General features: G+C 52.6%; 1 protein-coding gene across 1 annotated transcript; it reads left to right on the forward strand.

Annotated features, from left to right (window-relative positions):
- The first annotated feature begins 17,375 nt into the window (after positions 1–17,375).
- UQCRFS1 (ubiquinol-cytochrome c reductase, Rieske iron-sulfur polypeptide 1) lies at positions 17,376–22,849 on the forward strand. Its single transcript, XM_066349340.1, has 2 exons — positions 17,376–17,650; positions 21,959–22,849. The coding sequence occupies exons 1-2, from the start codon at positions 17,437–17,439 to the stop codon at positions 22,567–22,569; spliced, it is 825 nt and encodes a 274-aa protein (XP_066205437.1). The 5' UTR covers positions 17,376–17,436; the 3' UTR covers positions 22,570–22,849.
- Positions 22,850–27,898: the final 5,049 nt, after the last annotated feature.

Here is a 27,898-nt window from a genome sequence, read left to right on the forward strand (position 1 = left end):
CACCCCCAGCCCCTGCCCTGCCACCAGCCCTGGAGGCCACTATGTGGAAACGAGGTGGAATACCGGGAGAATAGTGAGCGGGGCGTCCCCCCCCACACACCCCCAGCCCCTGCCCTGCCACCAGCTTGCGTGTGACTTCTGCAAAACCCGCCCTCATCGGGGACCTTGCCCTCCCAGACTGTTGTGGCAATGAGGGCGTGAACCCCCTTTGTTGATGGTTTTCTGTGTTCCCGGCCTCATCTCACTGGGTCCCCTGGCAGCCAGCAGGGACTGCTGTTGGCCTCCTGCTCTTCCCCCAGGTCCTGCAGAGCAAAGGGCCAGAATGGGATTGACCGTGGGGACGCGCGGCTGGGTGGGGGCTGCAGTGTGGGGGCCGGAGGTCAGGGGAAAGCAGGGCCACGTTAGTGTGGGGGAGAGCCCTGTGTCCGCTCAGAGGGTCCCCGAGCTGGCCGCACCAAGCTGCTGATTAAAACTGCCCTCTGACAACATCGCGCTCCTGGGAGTGTGTACGTTTTGTTTTTTGTGGGTTTTTTTTGGGGGGGAGGTGATTTTCAGAGTTGTCACCGGCTTAAGCCGAGAAGTAAAGAAGAATGTGGGGGAAAATCATACTATTAAATATTAATGTTTCTTTTTTCTTTGTTTTAATTAGATTCTTTTCCCCATAGGCAGGCATAAGGACAGAGCCTTCTGAGGCCTGTGCGTTGTCTTCAAAATAAAACCCTCATGCAATCAGTACAATAATTAAGGAGTGCTAATTTTCCTAGCACAGGGCACTAATTATTTCAGCCCGTGCTGATTGATCCATTTTTATGCGTAGTTTTAAAGCGTTAGGTGCATTTTGTGAACCATCTGTGAGCAGTCCCAGCAATTAAGGGGAGGGGCACCGGCTATGCGGGGAGGCTCCTCGGAGGAGACCCCAAAGGTCAGCCGTGCCAGCTGCACCCGTGACCCTTTGGGGGTGAACCGAGTTTCCGATAAATGGAGGGAGAATGGGATCGAGAACGTCACTTGCTCTGGAGGGCACTCCCCATTTCCACGCCATCCCTACCTGGGCGATGTCTACCCGTCCTCTGATGCCCAGCCAAGTGGCACCTCCCCGGAAGCCTCCCAGGACCTCTGGACCCAGGTCACTGTCTGTGTTTCTCTCAGGCTGCCGATGGGATGCTTCTCCTCCGTGCCCAGGGTCCCTGCTGGGCCGCAGAAGCCCTTGTGTTCTGCAGAGACTGTGTGTCACATTAGGGGCTAGGGAGAGAGAGGGGGGAGAGAGAAGGAATAAAACCCCTCACTGTCTGAGGTTTGCAGGTGCAGATCGGTAGATAGGAACGCACTTGTCGAGTGTAACCTTTCGTTTCCAGGAGGGGGGTGTCAGCAGGGGAGTGCTGCTTGCTGAGTGGAGAGTGATGGGTACTACGACAGATGATCAAGATAAAGGGGCTCCCCAGTTACCCACGGGGGTGGGGCGGGAGCAGGAGCAGGGCGGGGCGGGGCGGGGTGAGGGAAGAAGGAGAACGAGCCCCCTCCCCAGGATGAAGGGATGGAAGCCAGGCAGGCGGTGAGGGAGGGACTGGGGGAACCATGGACTATTGATGTTACAATAGTTTCACAATGATGTTACAAAATTGTTTCCAGGATGTGTAGCCTGAACGAACTCTCTGCCTCCTCTTCCCGGCACGTGGTCCTGTTCGTGGGTGGTGAAGATGAGGGGGTCTCTGGGAGGATGTGGGGAGAGGGCTGCTCGAATGGCCGAGTGGGACCCTGAGCCGGACCCGGGACGGAACTCACACACGGAAGCCTTGTCATTTCAGGAGGCACGACCCGACCTCCTTGGCGCCTGGGCCACCGGGCTAAGTTCCGGTACCTCGTGTCCGAGCTGCGTCGTCTCAGACCTCGGTTTGCTTATCTGTAACTAGGGCTAAAGATGACTCCTCACCTTCGAGGTCAACGTGAGGCTCAGACATAGTGATCTGTGGGGGTCAAAACAGGGCATGGCACAAGATACGATGTTCTGCACTGTTCTCCCCTAATCTAAGCGGCGGACACGGGTTAGAGTAAAGAGGGCGCCGGGAAGGTGGTGAAACCCTTTAAGATGCTCTCGCCAGGGTCGCTGGGGAAGGGGCAGGGGGCCCAGGGACACTGGAATTTCGGATCGCAACAAATAATCTGAAATGGAAACTTAACTGCACACCCTGCATTTTTAGCTGATGAATTCGGCCACCCTAATTCCTTGCCCTCTGACCCTCAGATTTCACTTCTGGGGATCCGTTCTGAGTCAATACTCTAAAGTAAGAAAAGTTTTATGCAAAGAACTTCTCCTTGGAACGTTCCGGAAACGTATGTCGAAAAATTAGGAACACACAATAGACCCAATGGTAGGAAAATTATTTACTAAAATAGGGTCTAGCTATGTGATCGAATAATATGGCGTCATAAAAATGGTGTTTCTGAAGACTATGCAATAACACAGGGGAAACGTTAAGCAAAAAAAATAATTCATGGAATAAAATTCTAAAACATAAAACGTGTTCACAACTCTAAACATTTTATTTAACTATAGGGAAAAAAAAACTGTCAGGAAAAGGATGTAATATTAATAGTGGTTGTACCTGCTGGTGAAATTAAGGCTTTTCTTTTTTCTTTCTGCTTATCTTCATTTCTTCGATGTTTTTTGTTTTTCTGTTTTGTTTTGTTTGTCATGAGTGAAACTGCTTTAGTTACAGAAGCTGCTTTTCTGTGCTCCTGGCTTGGGGGCAAGAGAGTGGCTGCTGCCAGGACCCCCGGGTTCTCCTGCTGCTGCATGGGGGTGACGTGGTCCCGGGAGAGTCACCCCAAACCCCGGGGGCCTCAGTGGGTCCTGTGTCAGTGAGAGAGATGGGCACACCAGCCTGCGATGCCCCAGGCTGCTCTGAGGGTCCCTTGTGTTCCTGCCTTTCCTCGGTCCTCTTCTCTTTCCTCTCTTAACTTCCTCCTCCCTCTCTTTCCTCTGTTCCCTCTTGGTCTTTCCCATCCTCTGACCCTCCTTAGGGTCAGGACGCTTAACATGCAGATATCAAGCGACAGCAGAATTCCAACCAGCCTATAAAATAAACAGGGTTTATTCCGACTGGAATAAATTACTGGATGTCCGGGGAAGCACAGCTTCAGGAATGGCATGATCAGGGTGCTGTCTGTCCCGCAACCCTCTCCGGGCTCTTCTCTGTGTGTCGGCTTTGTCCCTTGGGCTAGCCCCCCTTCTTGCCGTCGAAGGGGCTCCCGTGAATCTAGGATTCCTGCCTACACACTACACGGGTGCAGTAGTGTGGTGGTTTCTGTCTCAACACTGCAGCAGAGTCCTGAGATTTGAGGGGACAGGCCTAGCCACACGCCATCTCTGCACTCAGGACCGGGACCGTAAGTGGAATGTGCGGGTCTATCTCAGCCACGGGAGCCTGCACTCTGGGACGGCGGCCCGGGCACTGAGCAGGATGAATACCTGAAGAGAGAGCTGGGCGTCGTTACAAAGTGACCAGGAAAAAAAAACTCTGGGGTGGCATCTCTCCAGGCCACCACATCAACCAGCAGGCGTTTGGGAGGCTCCGCTGGTCTCCCCGCCCTGTGCCAGGCGGCTCTGGGACCGTCTGGGGAGAGACCAGGTAACAACTTCCTCGCTGGTGTCTGCTCAGGGGCCCGGAGCGAGGGTGGAAAGCACGACAGAATGGGAGACGGCACCGTTCAGGCCGTTCTGGGTCTGGAATCCGACTTGGGTCAATGTGTCTGGATACCGGGGACTGACGTGATCTGACGGGCCTGATGGGCTTGCTGGGGTAGGAACGGGTGTGGGCTGATGCTGTCCTGAGAACCCTGCCCCTCCTCTGCCCGCAGCCCCGCCAGCTCGCTCTGTTCTGCACCTGCCCACACAGACAAGACCACGTGCTCTCTCCAGCTCCCTATCTCTCTCTGTTCCATCTCCTCAATTTACAAGGTTCTTCCTTTTTTAAAAAACAGTCCATGATTCCCCGCTGAGACTTTGCCTAATGAAGTATTTTACCATATTCTCTCCTTTAAAAAGAACGAGGTTGTGCGAGTGTTGATTCAATTAATCTGTGCTCTGTAGACCCCCCCCCCCCATTCATGCTGTGGACACAACTGTTTCTGCAAATGGCTTCTTCCAGAACGCCTGGTTTATTTTTAATTGCCTCCGTCCCTCAGTTTCGCTCCAAGCGGTACCTGGTGTTTCTTTTTCTTTAGCCGTTCCCACCGGGAGCCACCCCAGGTCAGGGCTTCTCTCTGGCGAGGGGAGGAGACTAAGGCTGTGACTTAGACGGGCGGGGGCGCACCCACCCAGACCAGGGTACAAAGTGCACACGTCACGTTACTATCCTGTGGCTTCCGGAATGGGAACGCAATAACCTCCTCTCCCAGGAAGGATTCCGCGGCCCCGACGCCTGCGGCTGCGCACTGTCGCCCGGGCTCCGCATCTTGATGAGGTCTCCCCATCTTGGTGAGGTCTCCCCATCATCTTGATGAGGTCTCCCCATCTTGGTGAGGTCTCCCCATCTTGGTGAGGTCTCCCCATCATCTTGATGAGGTCTCCCCATCTTGGTGAGGTCTCCCCGTCTTGGTGAGGTCTCCCCGTCTTGATGAGGTCTCCCCGTCTTGGTGAGGTCTCCCCATCTTGGTGAGGTCTCCGCCGCCACTTATAAGGACCAACCTTACGATCAGTGTCTCCGCACAGCATGACAACTATTTCTCAAAGAAAAGAGGGAACAAAGTCCCACCTGCAAACATCTGACTCTTAGATACAGGGTGGGGCGAAAGTCGGTCTGCCCATCGTGAGTACGGGGAACAGAGCTTATTCTTCTATTATTGTTTGTTAATGATGGTATTATCCCCCCACCCCCCGTGCGCAACTGTAACCCTATTTTTGCCTACCCCGTCTGTGTGCGTCCTAAGGAAAATATTTCTATGGAAGGTATATAAACATCGAATCAATATGTTGTATACCTGAAAATAACACAATATTGTATACCAACTAGACCTTAAGAAAAAGAAAAATAAAAAGATAGGTAACATCCAGAGGAAAAACAGAAGAACAACTGATTTCTTATCACAAACAGTGGAAGCCAGAAGTAGTCTGGATACATAGTGTGCATAGGAAAAAGAAACCAGAAACAGCCTGACCAGGCGGTGGCGCAGTGGAATGAGTGTCAGACTGGGATGCGGAAGGACCCAGGTTCGAGACCCCGAGCTTGCCAGCTTGAGTGTGAGCTAATCTGGCTTGAGCAAAAAAAAAAAAGCTCACCAGCTTGGACCCAAGGTTGCTGGCTCGAGCAAGGGGTCACTCAGTCTGCTGAAGGCCCACGGTCAAGGCACATATGAGAAAGCAATCAATGAACAACTAAGGTGCCTCAACGAAAAACTGATGATTGGTGCTTCTCATCTCTCTCCATTCCCCTGTCTGTCCCTATCTATCACTCTCTCTGACTCTCTCTCTGTTCCTGTAAAAAAAGAAAGAAAGAAAGAAAAAACCATTAACAAGGTGTATGTGTGCGTGTGCATGCATGTGTGTGAGTGTGTGTGTGCACACGTGTACACACGTTCACACATAATCCCCCACCTGGCGGTGAGCAGCCTCTGGAGGGACGTCTGTGTCACTGCCCATCCAGCATCCCGTCCCCTTAGAGAAAACACAAACTCAGAATGAAAGCCTGCAGGGAGCGGAGAGGCTTTGTCAACCCCCCCCCTCCCCCCAGTCAAGAGAGGCCTGGAAACTTACACTGAGCCCTTCTGAGCCAAGGATGCTGACGGGGCCAGAGACTTACACTGAGCCCTTCTGAGCCAAGGATGCTGACGGGAGCGGAGAGGTCAGTCAAGAGAGGCCACGAAACTTACACTGAGCCCTTCTGAGCCAAGGATGCTGACGGGGCCAGAGACTTACACTGAGCCCTCTGAGCCAAGGATGCTGACGGGAGCAGAGAGGTGCCTCTTGGTAAGTAGAAGCCCTTCCTACTGGACCTGAAGCTGCAGGTGTCCAGTCTCGCTACCAGGAGACCTCGCTGGACCATGAGTCCCACCCAGAGGAGGGCAGAGATGGGAGGCGGAGGGCCAGTCACCTGTCCCCTCCTGTGGCTCTGCAATGGAGCGGGTGCTTTCGTTTTGTGTGAACGCAGCTGGAGTTGCGTTTTCTGATCTTAGCTGGGGATGGGGAACTGTTACTTGGAAAATAAAATTATTTTTTAAGTGACCCAGTTCAGGGCTTGCAGGAAAGTTGCAGAGGGGGAGATTCTTCCTCCCCCACCCGCACCCCATCACCCCAACCCAAAGATCCCAAGGATGCTAGACTGATTTCTGCGACTGGCTGAAGTCAGGTAGGATTTCAAAAGTGCTTCCTTTGTGGTCAGAGAAAACACCCTAGGTAAGTAAGGTCCTATTCTTTTGAGGTCTACTGAGATTCATTGTATTCTGCAGTATGCTCGTTGAGGGTCCGTCTGCCCTGGAGGAACAGGTGCCTTCTGCCTTTGTTCGGTGTAACGTTCTATAAGTGTCCAGTAGGCAGAAGTGGGAGCTAGTGGTCCTGAGGTGGTCTGTATCTTCACCGCCTTCTCGTAATAATTGTTCCATTGGTTCCCGAGAAAGGGGTGTTGGAGCCTCCTGCACAGATAGTGGCCTTGTCCGGCTCTGCTTTTAATTGTGTGCATGTATTTCTGAAGACCTGTGATTAGGCACAGGCACATTTACCCGGGCCCTAGCTCCCTACGGTGGTGACCCTTTATGAGGAACAGGAAGTCCCTTTTTGCCTCTAGCAACACCTCTTGTCCTGAAATCTGTTTTGATTGACAATAATAAGCACATCAGTTTTTTTTTTAATGCTTCCACTTCATGTCTGTTTCTTTTCTTTCTTTTATTTATTTTTTTCATCTTTTTACTTTGTCATTCTGTATCTTCATTTAATCCAGGTCTCTTGACAGCGTACGGCTTGGTTCTGGCTTTTCATCAGGCCTCAGAGCCTCTGCCTTTGGTTGGGGTACACGTTCCGTTCACGTTTAGTGTAGTTATTGGCACGTGGGAGGTTGCCCCTTTTCCAATTTGTGTTCAATCCCCCCCCTTTCTCGTTGCTATTCTCTGCTCCTACTTTCTTTTGTGTTAATAAAATATTTCATTATTTTGTCTAAGTCTCCCTATTGGCTTTCGGTCTACCTGTCTTTGCGTGATGTCTTTAGTGATTTCAGGGGTTACGATACCCACCTTTAACTTAGCCCGTTCTACTAGCGTTACTCTTGAGCTGTTTTACACAGAACAGGGCAGGCTTGACGCAGTGCATGGCCTTCAGCTGCCCTGTCCTCAGGGCTGTTTTTGTGGTATACGTGTACTCTATAGAAGAGATCCATTGCGGTAGTCTTAAAACTGTCTAAATATTTCATTATTTTTTAAAAATACAATATTTTTTAAACGAAGTCATGTAGTTTTGGGGGAAAAAATGTTCAAAGTATGGTCTTCTGTGTTCACTTGCATGCCTACTGTTTCCAGAGCTCTTCCTTGTTTGGCTGAAGACACTCTCGGTGGCATTTCTTGTCGTGCGGGTCTGTGGGTGACAGATTATCACAGTTTGTGTTGCACAACTGTCTAGATTTTACGTGCATACTTTGAAGCATCTTTTCTCTAAATAGAAAAAGTCTTGGCTGGCAGTTCTTTTCTATCACTCATACTCTGATTATGCTGTTTTTATTTCTTCTGGCTCCTGCTGCTTCTAATAAGAGATCGGTCCTTCTTCTTCCTGGTTCTCCTCTGGATATTTTCTCTAGAGATCTAATTGACATACAATATTACTTTATTTTCAGGACCCCCACCTCCATCAGTCTGGTAACTCTCTGCCCTGATACAAAGTTCAAAGTTATTATGATATTACTGACTGCGTTTCCTAAGCTTTCCTTTCTGTCATGGAATGAACGCCTAACTGGAAGCTCGTATTCCTTCAGCTTTTACCATCATCCTGCCTTCCCTCTCCCCCCCACCAACCATTGTTTCATCCTCTGTGTCTATGAGTCTCTTTCTGTTTTGCTTTGTTTCGTCTTTTATTTATTTGTTTGTTCATTTATTTATTAGACAGAGAGAGGGACAGACAGACAGGAAGGGATCAATTCTTTGTTGCGGCTCCTTAGTTGTTCATTTTGTGTGTGTGTGTGTGTGTGTGTGTGTGTGTGTGTGTGTGTGTGTGTGTGTGAGAGAGACAGAGAGAGACAGAGAGAGAGAGGGACAGATAGGGACAGACAGACAGGAAAGCAGAGAGATGAGAAGCATCAGTTCTTTGTTGCAGCACCTTAGTTGTTCATTGACTGCTTTTTCATATGTGCTTTGACCTGGGGGCTACAGCAGAGCAAGTGACTCCTTGCTCAAGCCAGAGACCTTGGGCTTCAAGCCAGCGACCTTGGGCTCCAATCAGTGACCATGGGGCCATGTCTTTGATCCCACTGTCAAGCCAGCAACCCCACACTCAAGGTGGTGAGCTGGTGTGCAAGCCGGTGACCTCAGAGTTTCGAGCCTGGGTCCTCTGTATCCCAGTCTGACACTCTACCCACTGCGCCATTGCCTGGTCAGGCTGTTTTGCCTTTTGGTTTCCTCATATGAGTGAAACTATACAGTATTTGCATCTGTCTGACTTATTTCACTTAGCAGGATACCCTCCAGAGCCATCCACGTTATCACAAATGGCGAGATTTCACTCACTTGTATGGCTGAGTAATGTTCCATTGTATAAATTATATTTAATGTGTACAGTATCTATAACATATATCCATATTGTATCCCATGCCTGCCTTGGTTTCTGTAAACAATGTTGCAGTGAACATAAGGGTGCAGATATTTTTTTGAATTCCTGTTTTTATTTTCTTTGGATGAATGCCCAGAAGTGGAATCACTGCCTTGAACGGTAGCAGTTCCATTTTTAAATGTCTGAGACACCTCTGTGCCATTTTCCACTGTGGCTGCACCAACGTACAGTCCCACCGGCAGGGCACGAGATTCCCTTTTCTCCACATCCTTGTCATTTGTTGTCTTTTTGATAACAGACATTCTGACAGGTGTGAAGTCATATGTCACCGTGGTTTTCATTTGTACGGGGGCCGTATGGCTAATGCTGAGCATCTTTACATGGGTCTGTTGGCCATCTGTTGGTCTTCTTTGGAGAAATGTCTGTTTAGGTCCTCTGCCCAGTTTTTAATTGGATTGGTTGTTTTTTTTTTCCACATTGAGCCATATGAGCATGATATGACCTTCCATTTATTTGTATCATCTTCAATTTCTCTCATCAATGTCATATAGTTCTCAGAGCACAGGCCTTTTACTTCCTTGGTTGACTTTAAACCTAGGTATTTTTGATGCACTTGTGAGTGGGATTGTTTTCTTAACCACTCTGCTGATAGTTCATCCGTAGTGTATAGAAACACAACGGATTTCTGTATCTTAGTTCGTATACTGCCACGTTACTGAATTCATTTATGAGCTCTACCAGTTTCTTGGTGGAGTCTTTAGGGTTTTTGACGTGTAATGACATGTCATCTGCAAACAGTTGCAGTTTTACTCTTTCCTTTCCAATCTGGACGCCTTTTATGTCTTTTTCTTCTCTGCTTACTGTGGCTAGGACTTCCAGTATATGCGATGTTAAATAAGAGTGGTAAGAGTGGACATCCTTGTCTTGTTCCTGGTCTTAAAGAAAAAGCTGTCAACCTGCCAGCACTGAGTAGGATGAGACTGTCTGGGAACTTGTAACACATGGACTTTATTATTATGTTGAGACACATTCCTTCTCTTCTCAATTTGTTATGCGTTTTTATTTTATTACTATGATGATGAAAGAACGTTGGATTATGTCAAATGCCATTTCTGCATTTGCTGAGAGAATCATGCAATTTTTACTTTTCGTTCTGTTTATGTGATGTGTCATATTTATTGATTTGTGTAGGTTGAATCATCCTTGTATCCCAAGGAGAAATCCCACTGGTAGACCCTTCTGATATGCTGTTGAACTCTCTTTGCTAGTATTTTGCTGAGGGCCCATTATCCTAGCCTTTTTGCGAAGACTAGAATATGCCCACTTTATTCCCACCTCAGGGCCTTTGAACGTGCCTTGAATATCTGCCCAGTTCTTCCTGTGCCACCTTCTCTGGTCTCTGCTCATGGGCCACCTTCACAGAGAAAACCTCACTGATCAGCTACCGGGTCGACCCCGTCTCATCCCGTTTACCTGTTTACTATCTGATAGCTGCACCTCCCATGCTCGGAAGAACACTTCGCCCTTATTGTTACATTGTGTGTCTTCCGTGACTAAATGGGTGACTCACTGGAGGCCTCCTGCCTCCCTGGACCTCACAGAGAGTGGCTTCACTTCCTGGCCCCCTAGAGGTACAAGTTCAGCCCTGGATTCTCACAAAATGCCCCTTCCAGTTACAGAAGCCAGACGGGTAATAGAGAGGTTTCAAAGGGGCCCAGGATAAGGTGATCAGTGACAACCGGCACCCCACCTCTGCTTCCAGAGGACAACAGGACTGTGGGGAGGCCCCACTCGGCAAATTTGGGGGTGCCACCCAGGCCGGCAACCAGTCCTGCTCTGCTTTCTGGTTTCTCAGCACAAACCCATTCGCGATTGTGCGTGTGACCTCCAAAGTGTTAAGTATTATTGGCTAACAGTGCCATTTCCAACACTTCCCAGGCCGAAGGAGACCCAAAACCCACACTCTGCTCCCGAGGTACAGGGGTCTGGGCTGGGGGTGGCCTACCTCGCTCACCTTGGTCATTCCGTGCCCGCTCACCATCCAGGCAATGGCCGTTGGCTGTTCCAAGCTGTACCCATGGCTTCGCCAGAGTCGGAAACAGAGACCTAGCCGGTACTGACGGAACACGGAGGAGAAGGGGAGGGAACTGGGCTGATGAACTCTCCACTGTTTGCAGATACATAAATCCAAGATGCCAGAGAAGCAGGCCACGTGGCTTTCAGATAAGGCCCCATAAACCTCTCTTGGATAATTAACCTTTTTAAGAAGCCAGCGTGTTTGGCACTTGATATCTGGAAAGGTGTAACGGAGACGGAGCCGTAAACAGCAGAGGCGGAGAGCCCAGTGGCACCCCCCCTCCCCCCCCCCGTTCATTACGGTGGGTTGTCGCCAATTAATTCATCATGCCCCTGAATCGATACCACGCTATTTGTGTTCATGCAAATTACCTCTTAACTCCCGTAGAAAGACGCACACACGGTGAGCACACTGAGCCTTTCAAGGAGAAGCAAACATCAATGGGAGGCATAACAATAGCGGCTGTGGTCGGTTACTCACGCTGCCAGAGATAAGATTGTGATGTCGGCGTTCCCGTTTGAAACCCGCTTCTTTGTCAACAACACCCGCGTCGGTCATGAAAAATACACGCCGCTCTGCGCTAAGTCAGTGTTACGGTATCAATTGGATAAGGGTTACTTTTCTCCTTCGTGTTTAAATGTAGCGTTACTTACTCTAAGTTAACAAGCCAAGAGAGTGGGTCCCGGTGTCTGGGTGGGCCAGGCACACCGCCCCCAGCAGGGGGAAGGTTCTCAGCCCACCTAGCGGCTGGGGGCGGAGGAGGGGTGTTCGCCTCACTGCTACACACCTGTGGTTATTTTTACCTGCCCTGTGGTCTCTGAGGCAGCCCTCTCCTTTCTTCCCTCTCCTTCCACGAGGCTCAGGAGACAAGCGTTCATGTATCGTATTTGCTCGTTCAATGTATGTTCACCGAACACTTACAGAGGGACAAGCCCTTGTTTTGGGGACACAGGGACGAGCAGAGAAGACACAGGGAAAATGGAGGAACTGTTGGCGTTCTGTATCTTAAAATGTAGTGTTGCTTTTATTTTGGATTTCGGTGGGGGGGAGGGGGGGGAGGCAGGCAGGAGTCCACGCTTGGGTTCTTTAAGGTTCCAGTCCGGCTGCGGCTGACCCTCAGCTGCCCGTGGCAGTAAGCAAGACACTGCAGACCAGTCGGCAAAGAAGTAAGCCCGGCGTTTCGTACTGCGATGAGGACCACAGAGAACTAAGAAGATGGCGTGATCGAGAGTGACCAGAGGTGTGGAGGAGACAGCCCCGCTTGAACTGGGTGTTAATGAAAGGCTTCAAGGGGGTGGTGGCATTTAACCTGAGCACGGCGGTGTGGCAGCCAGGGCCCAGCTGGTGAAGACCTGGGGCGGGGTGTGCAGTGTCCTAGGCAGAGGGACGGGCCCTAAGGGAGTTGGGCAGCTCAGAGCACAGAAGAGCACCAGGAGCAGGTGGGGGAGGGGGGCGGGGAGGAGGGTGGGGGAGCAGAGGGCGGCAGGGCAGGGGGGGGGCGGGAGAAGGAGCAGGTGAGCATTCACAGTTGCTTCCCTCTCCGAACTCTAGACTTTTTTTTTTTTTTTCGAATCCTGGACTTTTGCCCGCAGTTCTTCTTGTCCTGTCTTCCTTCTGCGTCCAAGGTGACATTGCAGAGCCCCTTCCGCAGAGACTACGAGGGACCCTGGGCAGGCCTACCATGGCAACGAGAACGCCGCCCTCACTCCCGGGTGGGCAGAGCTCCAGGGCCAGGTCCGCGGTCTCCGGGTCCATCCACCCGGACCAAAGCCCAGAGCTCCGGGGACCTGTCTCCCAGTGTCACCAGCAAATCACGCCAAGGATTTTTCTTTCCACACTAGCGCCAGGAAGAGGTTAGGGTCTGGCAGGGTGTTGACCTCATCATGAGACAGGCATGGGGTCAGGAGATGGAGGGCGTCCTCTGGGGCCCGGGCAGGGGAAGGGCAAGGGAAGACGACCTCCTGAGCCTCCAGATGTTTGCACCCTGCTCCCTGCGGGACGGGTCTGTGGAGAGTGCAGTCTCTTGCAGGGCAAGCCCGGGGCCGCCGGCTGCAGGAGCCCCCGGAGGGGCCAGTGTGTCTGACACAGAGGCACCTGCCCAGTGCTTGGCTGCGGGCCTCCGCTTCACCCCGTTAGCGGGCTCCGGTCCTGTCTGTGCCTGCCTCTCCCAGGTGCCGTCTCCTTTCCTTCCCTACCAGTCCAATCTCAGACCCGCTCAGGGCTCTCTCTGCCCCCAGGTGTTAGGTTCTGTCCCCAGTCTGTGTAATCACTCTGTCTCCGGAGCACGGAGCCCGAGAGGCCACCGAAGCCCTTGCTGACTTTCTTCCCAGCAGCACACATTTCTTGGGCTCTATCAGCATCCGTAGCACGCCATTACAGCTTGAACAGCAGGGATTCGGTCCTTCTCCTGCAGCTGTGGACAGAGCCGTCTGTCTGCGGGGAAACAATAGCGCCCAAGATGCCATCCCCGCCACGCGGAGTGTGTTTAGTGGAGACGCAGAGAGCGGAGGGTGGTGTGTTGGAACCCAAGGGGCCCGCCAGGCGCACACCCTGCCGGCCTTCAGAGGAGGGAGACAGAGTAATGACAGTGTGTGTGTGTGTGGGGGGGGACACACTCATTGGCCCATCCTCTGCACGGCCAGAGACGGTGCTGAGTGAGTGTTCGCCCGCCTTTCCCGGATAGACACGCTCTTCTAACCGCCATTTACCCGTGAGGAGACCGAGGCAAGGAGACATGAGATGAGGTGAAAGGAGGCCGGACGTTTCCCCGGGTCTGCTGAGTCTTCCGGGGCTTCCTGGGCACACGGAGCCTTGTGGACCCGCCCCCGGAGGGGGAGGAGCCAGAGAGCAGAGGGCAGGTGAGCCCTGCAGGTGCGCAGGGCAGAGGCCCCGGCGGGAGAGCAGCTTCGGCCCTTGTGCAGGTCCGTGGTCCGGGCCTCTCATCTGTCATCCTTCCCTCCCTTCCAGCTCGGCCACTAGAGGACAAATCATCCATTATTTAGACTCAAATTTGGCAAACTAGATTGCGGAGAATTAAATAAGTTGTAAATCAATATACATGGGAACGATCAATTAGTTATTCCTCCTAATTGAAGCAACGAATTCCTAATAACTTTCCTTCATATTTCATTGCCCAATTTCTCATTCAGAGCATTGAGTCAGCTGTATTGACTGCAGGAACACTTATACCTGGGAGTCAAATAATGTATGAATCAGCCCAGCTCCTTATGAGAGATCTGGTCTAATAACCAGCACCCGGACGCAGAAGGCGGGCTTCATTCGGCTTGGGCTTCGCCTTAAGATGCTGACGGTCTGCCATTTCGTTCTGCATTGTGGCTCCACATGCCACACGAGGTTCCTTCTCCTGTGGAAAAAACAACGGTAAGGAAAACGTAGGTGAGTGTACGAGTGTACTCCCACGCAGGTAAGTGGACGAACTCAAGTCATTCTTCAAAATGACGTTTTAACTTTCACCTTGAACCGCGAAGGCTTTGCAGCTTAATTTATAGCCAGCATGCTGGGAAGAGAGAGCTCTCAGGATTCAGGAGTGAAGGGGCCATCGGGCGTACAGCTGGGTGTCTGCTTCGTGATTGCCTCAGAGTACAAATCAAACAGCAAAACACTTCGCAATCTGCTGCCCTGGCTCCGTCCATTCTGAAATAAGTACAAATAAAACTGCTTGTTTAACCTACGAACCTGTGACTGCTGTGGCAAGGCTCGACGACCTGGTAGTTGTCAGAGGAGGAAACAGAAGCTCAGAGAGCGCCAGGAACTTGCCCAAGGGGCTTAGGCAGCATGTGGGGGAGCTGGGACCAAACCCTGGCAGCTGACTCAGGAGCCCTGGCTCTTAGCAACTGTTCTATATAAATGAGTTCAATTAACTGGACACATTCTTTTTTTTTCAGGGAGAAACCTAATACAATCCAAATGTAAAAAAAAAAAAAAAAAAAGTAGGAGTTTTTGGTGCCATTGCAGCAGCTTGCCTGGCAAGAGACGGTTATATGGCTGATAGGGAAACTGATACGGTGTTCAACCAACCCCGCCAGTTAATCGCGCTTAATGAATGTGCCGAACGTGTTCAAGGAACCGCGATTAAAGTATTAGCGTTCTGAACTTCTCCCCAGCTAATTCCTTCTCCTCCCCAGGGCTACCCTCTCTCAGAGAGGGAGGTGGGGGCACAGAATCGCCGCTGGGGATTCTGTGGAACAGACAGTGCATGTGAAATGGCTTAAATAGGGGACAATCTGTGCAGTTCTCAAGTGGCTGCCAGTTTTCATGTCTCGCTGCCCAAGCGAGGGACAGACGAGGGCTGAAGGGGGAGACATTGAAACTGTCACAATGGCGAGCATGGGAACTGGAAAGCCAGGCATTTCGGGGGTGGGAATGGTGTGGAAACAAGAGACAGACGTCGGGGCCTTCACCTGCGGGGAGGAGGACGCAGATTCCCTCTCTGTTTAAGCACAGGGTGCCATGAAAGTGGCTGAGAGGGCCTGTCCCCGAAGCCGGGCCCCGGGTGTCTCACTGGCTCGGGCACAGAGCTGCTCTGCCACAGGTGCATGTGGAGGTCAATCTCCGGAGAATGCCAGTGTGGTCTCCTAAGGACGCACTCCTCTTGGCCTCCATACACAGCCCCTGGCCCTGATAGAAGCAACAAGTCTGTAGGGAACAAGAAGTGTCTCAGTTTACAGCTCACCGACTCGGGGCTGGGAGTTTCCACGGCTCGTTGGCATCTCGCTACTTTTGGTGGTAGGTCGGGTCTGTCCATGGGGTTGGATACAGGGGCGGTCCCCCACACAGGGACCTCAGCGGGTAGGCGGGCAACGTCACTGAACGCAGCGGACAAGATGGGAAAGAACCCGCACCAGGACGCGAATCCTTACCACAGTCTTTTTCTCCGGCTGATCTCCCAGTTTTTAGGAAGAGGACAGATGTGGGTGTGCACGTGCTTCCTCTCCTGTTGCTGCTGCCACACACGACCACAGATTTAGTGGCTTAAGACCGCACACATGTATTCGTTTGCAGTTCTGGAGGTCAGAAGTCTAAAATGGGTCAGCGGGGCTGTTGCTTCCGGAGGCTCTGCAGAAGAACCTGTTGACCTACCTTTCCAGTTTCATGAGGTGCCTGCGTTCCTGAGCCCTAGGCCCCCCACTCCTCTGTCGTCAAAGTGAGCCACGGGGTTCCTTCTCTCCGCTCTGATCTCCTGCTTCTCCCTGATTAGGATGCCGTGATTACGCTGGGTCCACCGAGACAATCCAAGATGACGACCCATCCTCGGCAACACAGCCAAGACCTAGGCCTGGAGGACGGTCCAGGAGGGAGTGGTCAGTGTGCTGTGGACCTAGAGAGAGGAATCTAAATGAGTCAGCAGGAATCATACACATATCAGTACACTTGTTCCTCCCAGGGGGTGACATCATCCCCATCCCCATTTGACAGGTGCGGAGACTGAGACACAGAGGGGTTAGGGAGCTTGCCCGACTGACAGAGCCCGGGCAAAGCCCAGAGAGACTTCATTGGTTTATACTCCCACCCCCACCATGCTTCTGCCCAAATCCGTACACGGCTTCTTCATATTTACTTAATATATAAGTCAGCTCCTTCTTGACTTAAATAAATGCAGAACAAGCTTTACCCCACTGTAGTCACTGGAAAATCAGTGTGGACAGGACATAGAGGCCATGAAAATCTACACTGTGATGCAATGCGCTCTAGATTCAACTTCCCACGAAGGGTTTTGAATTCGAGGGAAGAGGAGCAAATGTCAGAGAGGAAAGAAAGATGCGTGAGCACCAAGCTGGGCCTTCCTCATCAGTGTCATTGGAGGGGTGATGTAAGGACGGAGCCCCGCATGCCCTAACGCCCCCACTCAGGGCGGCTCTGGCGTGGTTAGGAGCACAGACCACCCCCCTGCACCGCCCTCTGCCTATCCAGCCCTGGGCACGGGAGGGACCTTGGTCTCCTCACAGGGACCTAGCCGATCGGTGGAAGAATGCAGGTAAAGCACAAAACCCAACACACAGGACATGCTGAGTAAACTTAAGCTATCATCGTTAGCATCTCGTTAGCATCATCCTTAAGCTTTGCACCCAAGTCTCTAGCCTTTCCAAAATTTATTTTTTCTTTTTTTAGGTAATGACAATAATCATCATAGTAAATACATAGCAGTTACTATATGCAGGTCTCTCCCCTAGCTTTTGTATGTACTGTATACCCTATTTTATATAATATATAGTATGTTAGCATCTATATACACACATGTTAAGAACTATTATCCCTATCTAAACTATTATGGTAACTTTTCTTATCCTTAGGTCCCCATAGATGATGTTTATGCCCCGATGGCCTCCTTTGCCCCCTTTTCTTCTTTTTGTTTCTTTTTTTCCCTCACTTGACAATGACAGCTAGGCGCCCGTGCTGAATGACGGACTGGGCGGTAGTCCCTCCTCTCCGCGAGCCCCGCCCTCATCGTGGGCTCTCAGCCCCGCCCCTGACGCACGCCTGTCCCGGCCGGCGCGCTGACGTCATGGCCCCGCGCCTCTCCTGCGCCTTCCCGCGCCTGCGCGGCGGGCGGAAGGTCGTCTCTGTGACCGGCTGGAAGTCCGGAGCAGCTGTCGCCATGTTGTCGGTCGCCGCCCGCTCGGGCCCGTTCGCGCCCGTCCTGTCGGCCACGGCCCGCGGGGTGCCGGGCGCGCTGCGGCCCCTCGTGCAGGCTGCGGTGCCCGCCACCCCGGAGCCGCCGGTGCTGGACGTGAAGCGGCCCTTCCTCTGCCGGGAGTCGCTGAGCGGCCAGGCCGCGACCCGGCCCGTGGTCGCCGTCGTGGGCCTCAACGGTGAGCCGGCGCGGGGTCCCCTCTCTCGCTGCCCCCTGGCCCGGGCCGCCGCGGAGGAGGGCGGGGTCTGCGGGAAGGCGGAGCGGAGCCGCGCTGGGGGACCGGGACCGGGGAGGCCCCGGCGGGCCTGTCCCACCTGCTGCGGGGCCTCGCGTCCCGGCCGCGCGGGGCGGTGCCGGGGGCCCCCAGCGCGGGCAGCCGGGCTCCCAGCGCGAGCCCGGGGTCCGACACTCCCCTGCGGGGTCCGCCACCGGCTTGGCGACTTCCACGCCCTTGGACTTGGGGCAGATCTCTAAACGTCCTTCTCACCAGGGGAACGGGCCGCTGACGATGACACCAGCGCCGTAGGCTGGGTCGTGAGATTCAGAGGCACACATTCCACGGAAAGCCATTTGTGCCCGGGGGGGGGGGCACTTCATAAACGCTCCCGAGGAGGAGCTGCTGTTGACACGTGGGGGGACTTGTCCGGCGGCCCCCACCATCCCTGCGTGCCCCCCTCCACCCGCCACACGCACCCACACAGCCCCACGCAGAGCACGGCCTCAAGGTCATGCAGAGTGCGGGGTGCGCGCCTGGTGGCTCGGGCACGGGTCACCCCAGCGTTTCACAGGGTGGTCAGCCTCAGCGGCAGCGGGCGGAGCGAGCGAGGTTGGCGTCCCTCCCACCTGACAGGTCAGGAAGCAGAACGGAGGAAGTGACCTGCCCAGGGAGGCACATTGTGGACGAGAGCCCGCATTGGGGAGGCTGGTGCGCCCCGTTTGCCGGTCCCGGCTCCGTGCCTCGGCTTCCATGGCTCTGGTCAGGGCTGGACTGGAGATCCTGAGTCGGCCTCCCCGTCGTGGGCCGGTGGGCCTCCTTCTGCGTCAGCCGCGTAGTTTTTAAAAACTGGGGAGATCTCTGCTGTCTTGACATGTTGGCAGCTGGCCGCCCTGACCCTGCCCCGGGAAAAGCCTGGGCACTCCTTTGCCAGGCCTGCTTGGGTCACTGTGCCACCTGCCTGTCGTCTCCCCCCCCCCCCCCAGTTGGTGACTCTTGCTCTCCATGGTGACCAAGCGACCCCCAGGATTCTGCCTTCATTCACCCTCTTCTCTGGACTCTGAGGGATAAGCCTGTGCATTTGTCTCCATTTCCCAGCGTTCTCCCCCATCCTTTCGTCTGCATTCAGGACCAGGTCGATCCAATTTTCTATTTGCTGATTGATTCCTGTGTTTTAAGGCGCAGAGCTCTTTCCTCTGTACTGTGTGTGTCTGGGGCTCCTCTGACCTTGAGCTTGAGGGGGTGTCCCCTTGTTTTTCTGCTCCCCACAAGCTGGGGTTTGCACACCATTGGTACAAGTATTTCTGAACGAAGGATTGGGCAGTCGGTTAGGGGGCACCTTTGAGTTCAAGGTAGGAGCAAAGGGTCATCCCAGGCCTGTTTTGTCCTGGAGGTGAGAAACAAGAAGAGGAGAACATTTCAGTAGCCGAGGCTGACAGCATCGTTAGGATCTGTCACATTGGCTAACGGGATTCTTCTACAAATGGGAGGCTTACCTGTCCTTTCCAGGAGCTGGTGAGTAATGTAGACCTGTGAGGCAGACCTATTTCTGTACCCGTGCCTTCAGCTTGTAGCCAGGCTCCCATTAGAACTTCCTGACTGGATGGTTTGAGAAAGGCGGTTAGCAGAGGGCACGGGACGGGAGGGGCTGGGTCAGCCCAGGATCCGGGAGTTGAGAAGGAAGATTTCTAAGGTGCATCAGAGTGCACCTTAAATCAAGACAGACCGCCCTGGCCGGCTGGCTCAGTGGTAGAGCGTCGGCCTGGCGTGCAGAAGTCCCGGGTTCGATTCCCAGCCAGGGCACACAGGAGAAGCGCCCATCTGTTTCTCCACACTTCCCCCTCTCCTTCCTCTCTGTCTCTCTCTTCCCCTCCCGCAGCCGAGGCCCCATTGGAGCAAAGATGGCCCGGGCGCTGGGGATGGCTCCTTGGCCTCTGCCCCAGGCACTGGAGTGGCTCTGGTTGCGACAGAGCGACCCCCCGGAGGGGCAGAGCATCGCCCCCGGTGGGTGTGCCGGGTGGATCCCGGTCGGGCGCATGCGGGAGTCTGTCTGACTGTCTCTCCCCGTTTCCAGCTTCAGAAAAAAAAAAAAAAAAAAAAAGACCAAAAAAAGAAAAGCCTTGATTGGTTACGGTGCCTTAAATTTTCTATCATTTCCAGATGGTATTTCTATAAGAAATTGATTTACTTTAGTTTAGAACTAAATCTAGCTAGTATCTTTGCTATTAAAAGTCAGAGTACCAGTTCGTATAAGTAGGGAATGGTTTTTGCAATATGGCAGCTGAGTTTCGCAGCACACCCTTATGGGAGAGTTCAGTGCGAAGTGTAACCTGCTTGTTAGAACGTGTGACCTTGTTAGATCGGGAGTGGACAGCTGGCTTTCTTTTGACAGCGACTCTCCAGATGAGAGTGCCAGAGCCGCTCTGTAGTTGTCTGTCGGTTTCTGTGTGTGCTGCCACCTGTGTTTAATGCAGGCAGCGCTGGCTTTGGCTCCTGCATCTTTGAGGTAAAGTAGTTCATACTTGACCCCAGGTCCCCGTCTGCACTGACAGTTTAGCTTCAGGTGGAGGTGGAGCAGGACGTCATGTGATTAGTGTCCCTTTGCTGCTGTTGTGAATCCCAGGTAGTCACTCCCTGTGGCCTGGTTCCCCAGGACGTCATGCGATTAATGTCCCTTTGCTGCTGTTGTGAATCCCAGGTAGTCACTCCCTGTGTCCTGGTTCCCCAGGACGTCATGTGATTAGTGTCCCTTTGCTGCTGTTGTGAATCCCAGGTAGTCACTCCCTGTGGCCTGGTTCCCCAGGACGTCATGTGATTAATGTCCCTTTGCTGCTGTTGTGAATCCCAGGTAGTCACTCCCTGTGTCCTGGTTCCCCAGGACGTCATGTGATTAGTGTCCCTTTGCTGCTGTTGTGAATCCCAGGTAGTCACTCCCTGTGTCCTGGTTCCCCAGGACGTCATGTGATTAGTGTCCCTTTGCTGCTGTTGTGAATCCCAGGTAGTCACTCCCTGTGGCCTGGTTCCCCAGGACGTCATGCGATTAATGTCCCTTTGCTGCTGTTGTGAATCCCAGGTAGTCACTCCCTGTGGCCTGGTTCCCCAGGACGTCATGCGATTAGTGTCCCTTTGCTGCTGTTGTGAATCCCAGGTAGTCACTCCCTGTGTCCTGGTTCCCCAGGACGTCATGCGATTAATGTCCCTTTGCTGCTGTTGTGAATCCCAGGTAGTCACTCCCTGTGTCCTGGTTCCCCAGGACGTCATGTGATTAGTGTCCCTTTGCTGCTGTTGTGAATCCCAGGTAGTCACTCCCTGTGTCCTGGTTCCCCAGGACGTCATGTGATTAGTGTCCCTTTGCTGCTGTTGTGAATCTCAAGTAGTCACTCCCTGTGTCCTGGTTCCCCCCAGAAAATGTAGGGTTAGCCAGAAAAGTACAGTGACTTTGATAGGCTTCACGGCTAATTTGTGAATACCTGGCGGCTTCCATTAAGTTGGGGACCTTGAGAACCAGTAGAATTGCAACTCCTTTTTTCCTCTTACTAAATTTCCTCTTTTTTCCCATATTAAGTTGAAAAAATAGGGTCTTTTGGAGATTTTATTTGATTTCAATATCTGTTTATTCTGATAAGGATGTCCTTTTCTGCCTGGTAGGGTTTTACTTGAAGTCAAAGTAATACCACCCTAAGTTCTGAAATAGGAATCTCAGCATTTTCTGCAGCTCAGGTTATGCTGCAGTTCACAGGCTGTTGATTACCGTGTAATTAGTATTTTGCTAATTTTTAGCAGTTCTTTCAGAGAAGAGATAGATAAAAGTATAAAAAGATGGGATAAAGTGATCACACCCATCAACACGGTGGGTGTGCTGGATGAGTTGTAGGGTCCCTTCTAATCTGGAGGATTTGGGAACTCTTTCACATAATTGTGCATTATGTTTTCCACTTTGAAATTTGGGGGACTTAAAAAGATTAGTTTCCACTGCTACTTGTCTTTTCACACTTGATGCATGAAATCATTGTGAACCCTGAGTCCACAGTGTTCTTCCAGGAGACACTCATGTACACAAATTCTCTTATGATCTCAAGTCAACATGATAGGTAGTAGACTTCATTTTAGTGTTCTGTGTCCCGGTGCCACTAACGTGACCATGTCTGAGCCAGGGAGCGCGGTGTTTCACATTTTGATGTTCTGATTCTTGTGACCTAAAGGTCTGTTGGCGGGTGTATACCCCGCCCTGGCCCTCACTAACTGTGTGTTAACCCTCTGTTTACCTTGCAGTCCCCGCTGCTGTGCGCTTTTCCCACACGGACATCAAAGTGCCTGACTTCTCTGACTACCGCCGCGCTGAAGTGTCAGATAGCACAAAGTCCTCAAAAGAGAGCAGCGAGGCTAGGAAGGGCTTCTCCTACCTGGTAACCGCAGCAACTACGGTGGCGGCCACCTACGCCGCCAAGAATGCCGTCACCCAGTTTGTCTCCAGCATGAGCGCCTCTGCCGATGTGCTGGCCATGTCGAAAATCGAGATCAAGCTGTCCGACATCCCAGAAGGCAAGAACATGGCCTTCAAGTGGAGAGGCAAACCTCTGTTTGTGCGGCACAGAACCAGGAAGGAAGTTGACCAGGAAGCTGCTGTGGACGTGGCCCAGCTGCGGGACCCACAGCACGACTTGGAGCGAGTGAAGAGGCCCGAGTGGGTCATCCTGATCGGCGTGTGCACGCACCTGGGCTGCGTGCCCATTGCAAACGCGGGGGACTTTGGAGGCTATTACTGCCCTTGCCACGGGTCCCACTACGACGCGTCGGGCAGGATCCGGAAGGGGCCTGCGCCTCTCAACCTGGAGGTGCCCTACTATGAGTTCACCAGTGACGACTTAGTGGTTGTTGGCTAGAGACCCGAGCCCAAGCCCTGGGCTGTTTCTGTCTTCACATCACCTCAGAAAAGTTGTCTGAGAGCAGGTCTTCTGTATTACCAGTTGCTGATTTGGAATATTTAAGATTTGCTAATAACGTATTTGCTAATATTAATGTGAAGTTAATCAAATTTCGTGTTGAATACTTTCAGGCATTCACTTAAACCACTGTCAAACATTGTTGGGCTCAAAGACTTGAAAGGTGCCATGTCTTTGATAGTTAATTCTAATTAAAAGTCGCTGGTTGGTGTACAAGGTATTTGTGAAGTCTGTGACTGACTTTCTCATCCATGTATCTTTGTGTGGGGGCCACAGGCTGCACAGAGCTCCTGGTTGGTTAGGTTAAATCAGCTGGTCGTCTCCCAGTCCTGAGGAGCTGTAGAGCCCTCCTGCTCTTGCAAGTGAGTCCTGGCTGTGTGCCCCACCCCGCACACACACTGTAATGCAGGGGTCCCCAAACTTTTTACACAGGGGGCCAGGCCAGTTCACTGTCCCTCAGACCGTTGGAGGGCCGGACTATAAAAAAAACTATGAACAAATCCCTATGCTCACTGCACATATCTTATTTTAAAGTAAAAAAAACAAAACGGGAACAAGTACAATATTTAAAATAAAAAACAAGTAAATTTAAATCAAGAAACTGACCAGTATTTCAATGGGAACTATGGGCCTGCTTTTGGCTAATGAGATGGTCAATGTGCTCCTTTCATTGACCACCAATGAAAGAGGTGCCCCTTCCGGAAGTGCAGGGGGGCCGGATAAATGGCCTCAGGGGGCCGTAGTTTGGGGACCCCTGCTGTAATGTGTGGTGGTGCTGGATACAGTCTGTGGGAGAGGGTCCTGAAACCGCTGTTGAGCTCAGTGTTTGGCCCCAGCTCTAACGCTGTGACGGGCTGGGGAATTTCACTTGTCACTGTGGGAGTCCATCCGTGATGAGGACTAGTTATGAGAGGTGGTGGTGGTGGGACCTTAGCCCAGAGGAGCTTTCCACACGGGAGCTGAGTCCTGCCGCTCCCCTGCTCCGGCGTGGGCCTGGGGTCCCAGCACTCCTGCCGTCACCCCAGCAGGGACGGGGCTGTGCGCCTGAGCCCTGATCCTGTCTGTGGGAATGACCCCCCCAGTGCTGTCTGCAGTGCTTCCATAGGGAGAGCTTTCTTCCGGCTGCATCTGCAGGGACAGCACTTTACACCCCGAGGCGAGGGGGCCACAGAGGCATCAGAATCAGCACCGTCTGGCCTCCTGCCTCCAGGTCCCCGGCTGAAATGACGGGGTCTGACCCCCTCCCCCAGCCCCTGGGAACAGGCAGTGGGCTTGGCTCTGTGGAGTCTCAGCAACTTTGATACCTTGTTGTCTCTGCTACTTGGACGTGGGTCCTCCTGCACGCCGCTGGGTCCGCCCTGTGATCCCACGTGCGTTTGAAAAACAGCAGCCTAAATTCAGGGGTTAGGTTTTCCTGGGGTTCCATCTCTAATAAAATCAGGAGCCAAGCGTGTCAGAAAGGAGGCAGCAGAGTTTCTATGCTGTGCAGAGCTTAGTCTGGTTCAGGCTCCCCGTTCTAGAAGGAAAACGAGCTGCTGTGATAAGACGTGGAACGGTAGTGTTCTGTGTTCTGGACTCCGGGGTACCCACCTTGAGGTCCAGACATCCAGGTGTGAACATTAGACAAAAAGTGCTGAACGTTGCCCATTTCACTGCTTTTTGGTAGGTTTTCTGTTTTAAATGGAGGGCTTTCTGGTCTTCTGAGCATACAGTGGTTACCAAGGAGAGGTTGGCGTTTTAACAGCGGTGAGGTGGTGTCTGTCACCTATGAGTGATGTAGATGTGCAGTACTTGGTGCCGGCATCTGGGGCGTCTCCTGTGAACGCCGCGCCCCAATGTCCTGAGGCCGAGAGAAAGAAGTCCCGGCACGTTTGTTGGCTCATTTATCGCTGTAGAGTGTGTTTTTGTAATGCTCATGGGGAAATCATCTCACACTTTACTCTTTTTGTTCCCGCTAGACCAGGCTACCTATTACAAGATGACAGATTCTGAGGCTGGACTGTAAGGGCTACTTTTCTTTTCTAATAAGGCACCAGGAGCTGTCCATCACTGAAAGATGCGCTCACGCGGGACCTTGCTAGCCGGTATACCGCACTCACGGGGGAATGTAACGGGATGACAAATAAAAGCTCCCTGGTTAATGTGAAGGTGAGTCACTAACCCTGGAGTAGAGACTTGAGGCGTTGTCGATTGAAGGCTTCGAACCCAGCTGGTCTGATGACTGCTGTTACCTTGTGAAAGAGTTTAAGATAATCGTGTTCTTTTGGTTGTTGTGGAAGCTGCTGAGAGCTCATGTGCCCGCGCACGGCTTGCACGAGTTGGGGGCATGGTGCAGAAGTACCGGACCCGACCCGAGGGCTGTAACTGGCTCTGGCCGTGGCCCAGCCATGGGGGTCATGGGCCCGTCCCTCACCTCCTTTGGACACTGGCTTTCTCATCCGTAAGGTTGGGATGGGTGTACTAGCTGAGTCCAGGAGCCCTTCTGACGAGGAGTCGGAGAGCCCTCAGCCCCGCCCCCAGAGTGGGAGCTGCTCTTAGGTGACGTTTGCCGTGTCTGCGTATTTGCTGTGACCACAGAGATCATGTGTTCATCAGCTGAGCCGCCCTTCACACTGGTGCTCCGCCAGGGGCGGCACAGCTACTCTGTGATGTCACAGCGCGGGGGGGGCGGGGTGAGGAGCTGAACGCCTGGTCTGCGAGAGGACACAGGTCCATCACTAGCGAGCACTGCCGAGTGTCCACAGCACCACTTCCTATAGAGAGATGGCACCCCATCCCGCCTCCGTGCACCCCAAGGTGATATCAGAAACAGTTACTATTTTCCTATTGGAAATACCAAAACCCGGGTGCAGGGGAGGCTCCCGGGCAGTGGGGGACACAGGCAGCGCGCAGGTCCGGATGGGTCACTGGCATTCGTGCTGGGAGCGCTCGCTGTGTTTGACGGGCGGCCTGGGGCTCCCGTGGTGTTCTGACCGGTGACATTAAGCTGCTAAGTCCCAGGGCCCCGTGCAGCCTGTGGAAGCAGCTCTGCTATCCACGTGACTGGACGCGGAGGACTGCTTCCCGGGACTTCGCTTCGTGGGCGGAGCAGACCCGGGCCAGCTTCATTGGTTGTTTATGCCGAAACCAGACCTGAGGTATTTTAAGGAAAAGTAGAAGGAAATTGACATGAACTTCTTACTCCTGGGAAGAGAGATGAGAGCAGTCTTAAGGTCCATGCCTTCTCATTGTGCTTTAAACAGAGTGGTTATATATAGAAAAGGGCCTTTTAAAAAACAGCACTGTAACAGAGCACGTCACATTTCCTCTGGTCTTTCTGAACAGAACGTCATGACTCAATCTAAGTGTGTAGAGGCCTCTGTCCCTTGTTTGATATTTATGGCTTGGGATCAGAATGTGCTGTTAGGACCCTCGTTTTCTCAACAACAGGGACACAGCATCTCTGAATGTCAGAAGTCCTCTTTTGTTCCTACCGTGCTGACATGGTCCTTGTCTGTATTCTCATGGCATTTGGACATCACTGCGTTTTGTACATTAACACAAAATATCTGTGTTTGCCAGACGGTATCCTCGGTCCGCTGTTCTAACACGGTCATCACCGCCTGTTGGCTAGTGGCTCCTCTAGGTCACACTCACGCCCTGCTGCTTACAGGGCACCTGCACGAGTGTCCCAGTGCCGTTACCCTGGGCCCCGGTCAGCCCCCCATTCTGCAGTTGTATCTCCCTAAGGGGACAGGGGACAGGCCCGTGCTGTCTGCAGCTGGCAGCCCTCTGTCAGAGCAGACTCCCGGAGCACCGGCCCCTTGCCATTAGGCTGATTGTGCTGCACGATCACGTTCACCCCTCAGAAAACCCTGTCAGGTTGGGGCTGTTGCTCTTCCCAGTTGACAGAGAAACCGAGGCTCATAGAAGTCAGTTGTCTACAATGATGCAGCTGGTAGGTCTGTGGAGCCAGAATTTCACCCAGGAATGTCCTCTGCCTGTCCTTTGAGACTGCTGAGGTGTGGTTCCTACATCACACCCCTTTCCCCAGCGGGCCCTCCCGAGGTGACCAGGGCAGGTCCACGTGGACATTGATACTTTCCTCTGGTGTGCTGTGTAAACATCAGCACCTGTCACTGATGTCTGGGTATCGTATCTCTCTCCAGGATGTCAGGTCAGAGGAGAAATGAGCTATTGAACAGGATAGTTTGGATTAAAATTTAGACGATTCCCAGAAGGGGAAAAACAAAATGGAAAAGAATAGATAATGAATTCTGGGTCTTTAAAACAAAAACAGACAAAAAGACGGGATTATTTTATTTTATTTCCATTTGATTTCATAATAAGGAACATTCTTCTGCCCTCGTAAGATTTCAGCGTCCAAAGGTCTGCCCTGTAGTGTTTGATTTCCAACGTTGAAATGCAGTGGGCATCACTTCATTACTTTCCCCCCTTTCTCCCCCCTCTCACTGAGGTTCCACCCTGGGGTTCAGGAAGGGACCGTTGTGCTTAGAGGGGAAATGCTACCCGGCAGGTGAATCCGTCTGTTCTCCGAGGTAGGAAGCACCACCCCCTGGAGGAAGCACCACCCCCCGGAGGAAGCACCCCCCCCCAGGAAGCACCACCCCCCCGGAGGAAGCACCACCCCCCGGAGAGGTTACCGTGGTTCCAGCTCCGGATGCCCAGAGAAAGGCTGCTCAAGTCCTCGTGGACGGCGGTGCTTATACAGAGATTGTTACAGGCGGGAAATCTCCAGTCCGCAGCACAGGATCCTAATTAATCCTGTGGAGAACTCGAGCTGTGTCTTGGCAATGACTGCTCCCTAACGAGCCACGTCAGTCGGGTGTATCAGTGAGCGAACAGTCCCCGGCTCAGTACACGACCCCTGATATTTCTGCAGGATGTAGCCTTCATCCGGGCTGATTGATTTGGCTTTCGAAATCCTTACCCAATTAAGCTATTTGCAAAGTTAAGAAACGACTGCATCAACAGTAGGTTTTGCAAACATTTTAAAAAAGGGTAAATAGAACCCTGATGAATTGAAGGGGGTGGAGGAAGCTGATGTGTTTTAAATAGTCTGTTTGCTGAGGATCTGAAATCTGCCGTTGTCTTTCCCTTGCACAGCCCAGATGCCAGCCCACACCTCTCCCTTAGTCTGAGGGGACACGGCTTGCTGTCTTACCCCTCTCCTCAAGACACACGCTCCTGTGTCCCCTGGTAGGCCCCTGGAGGGACAGAACGCTTCGAGGGCCCAGTTGATCTCAGTGTGTGAAAACCGGGGTAGGGA

This window comes from Saccopteryx leptura, chromosome 9 (genome assembly GCF_036850995.1).
Source record: "Saccopteryx leptura isolate mSacLep1 chromosome 9, mSacLep1_pri_phased_curated, whole genome shotgun sequence".
In the NCBI taxonomy this organism is placed as follows: Eukaryota; Metazoa; Chordata; class Mammalia; order Chiroptera; family Emballonuridae; genus Saccopteryx; species Saccopteryx leptura.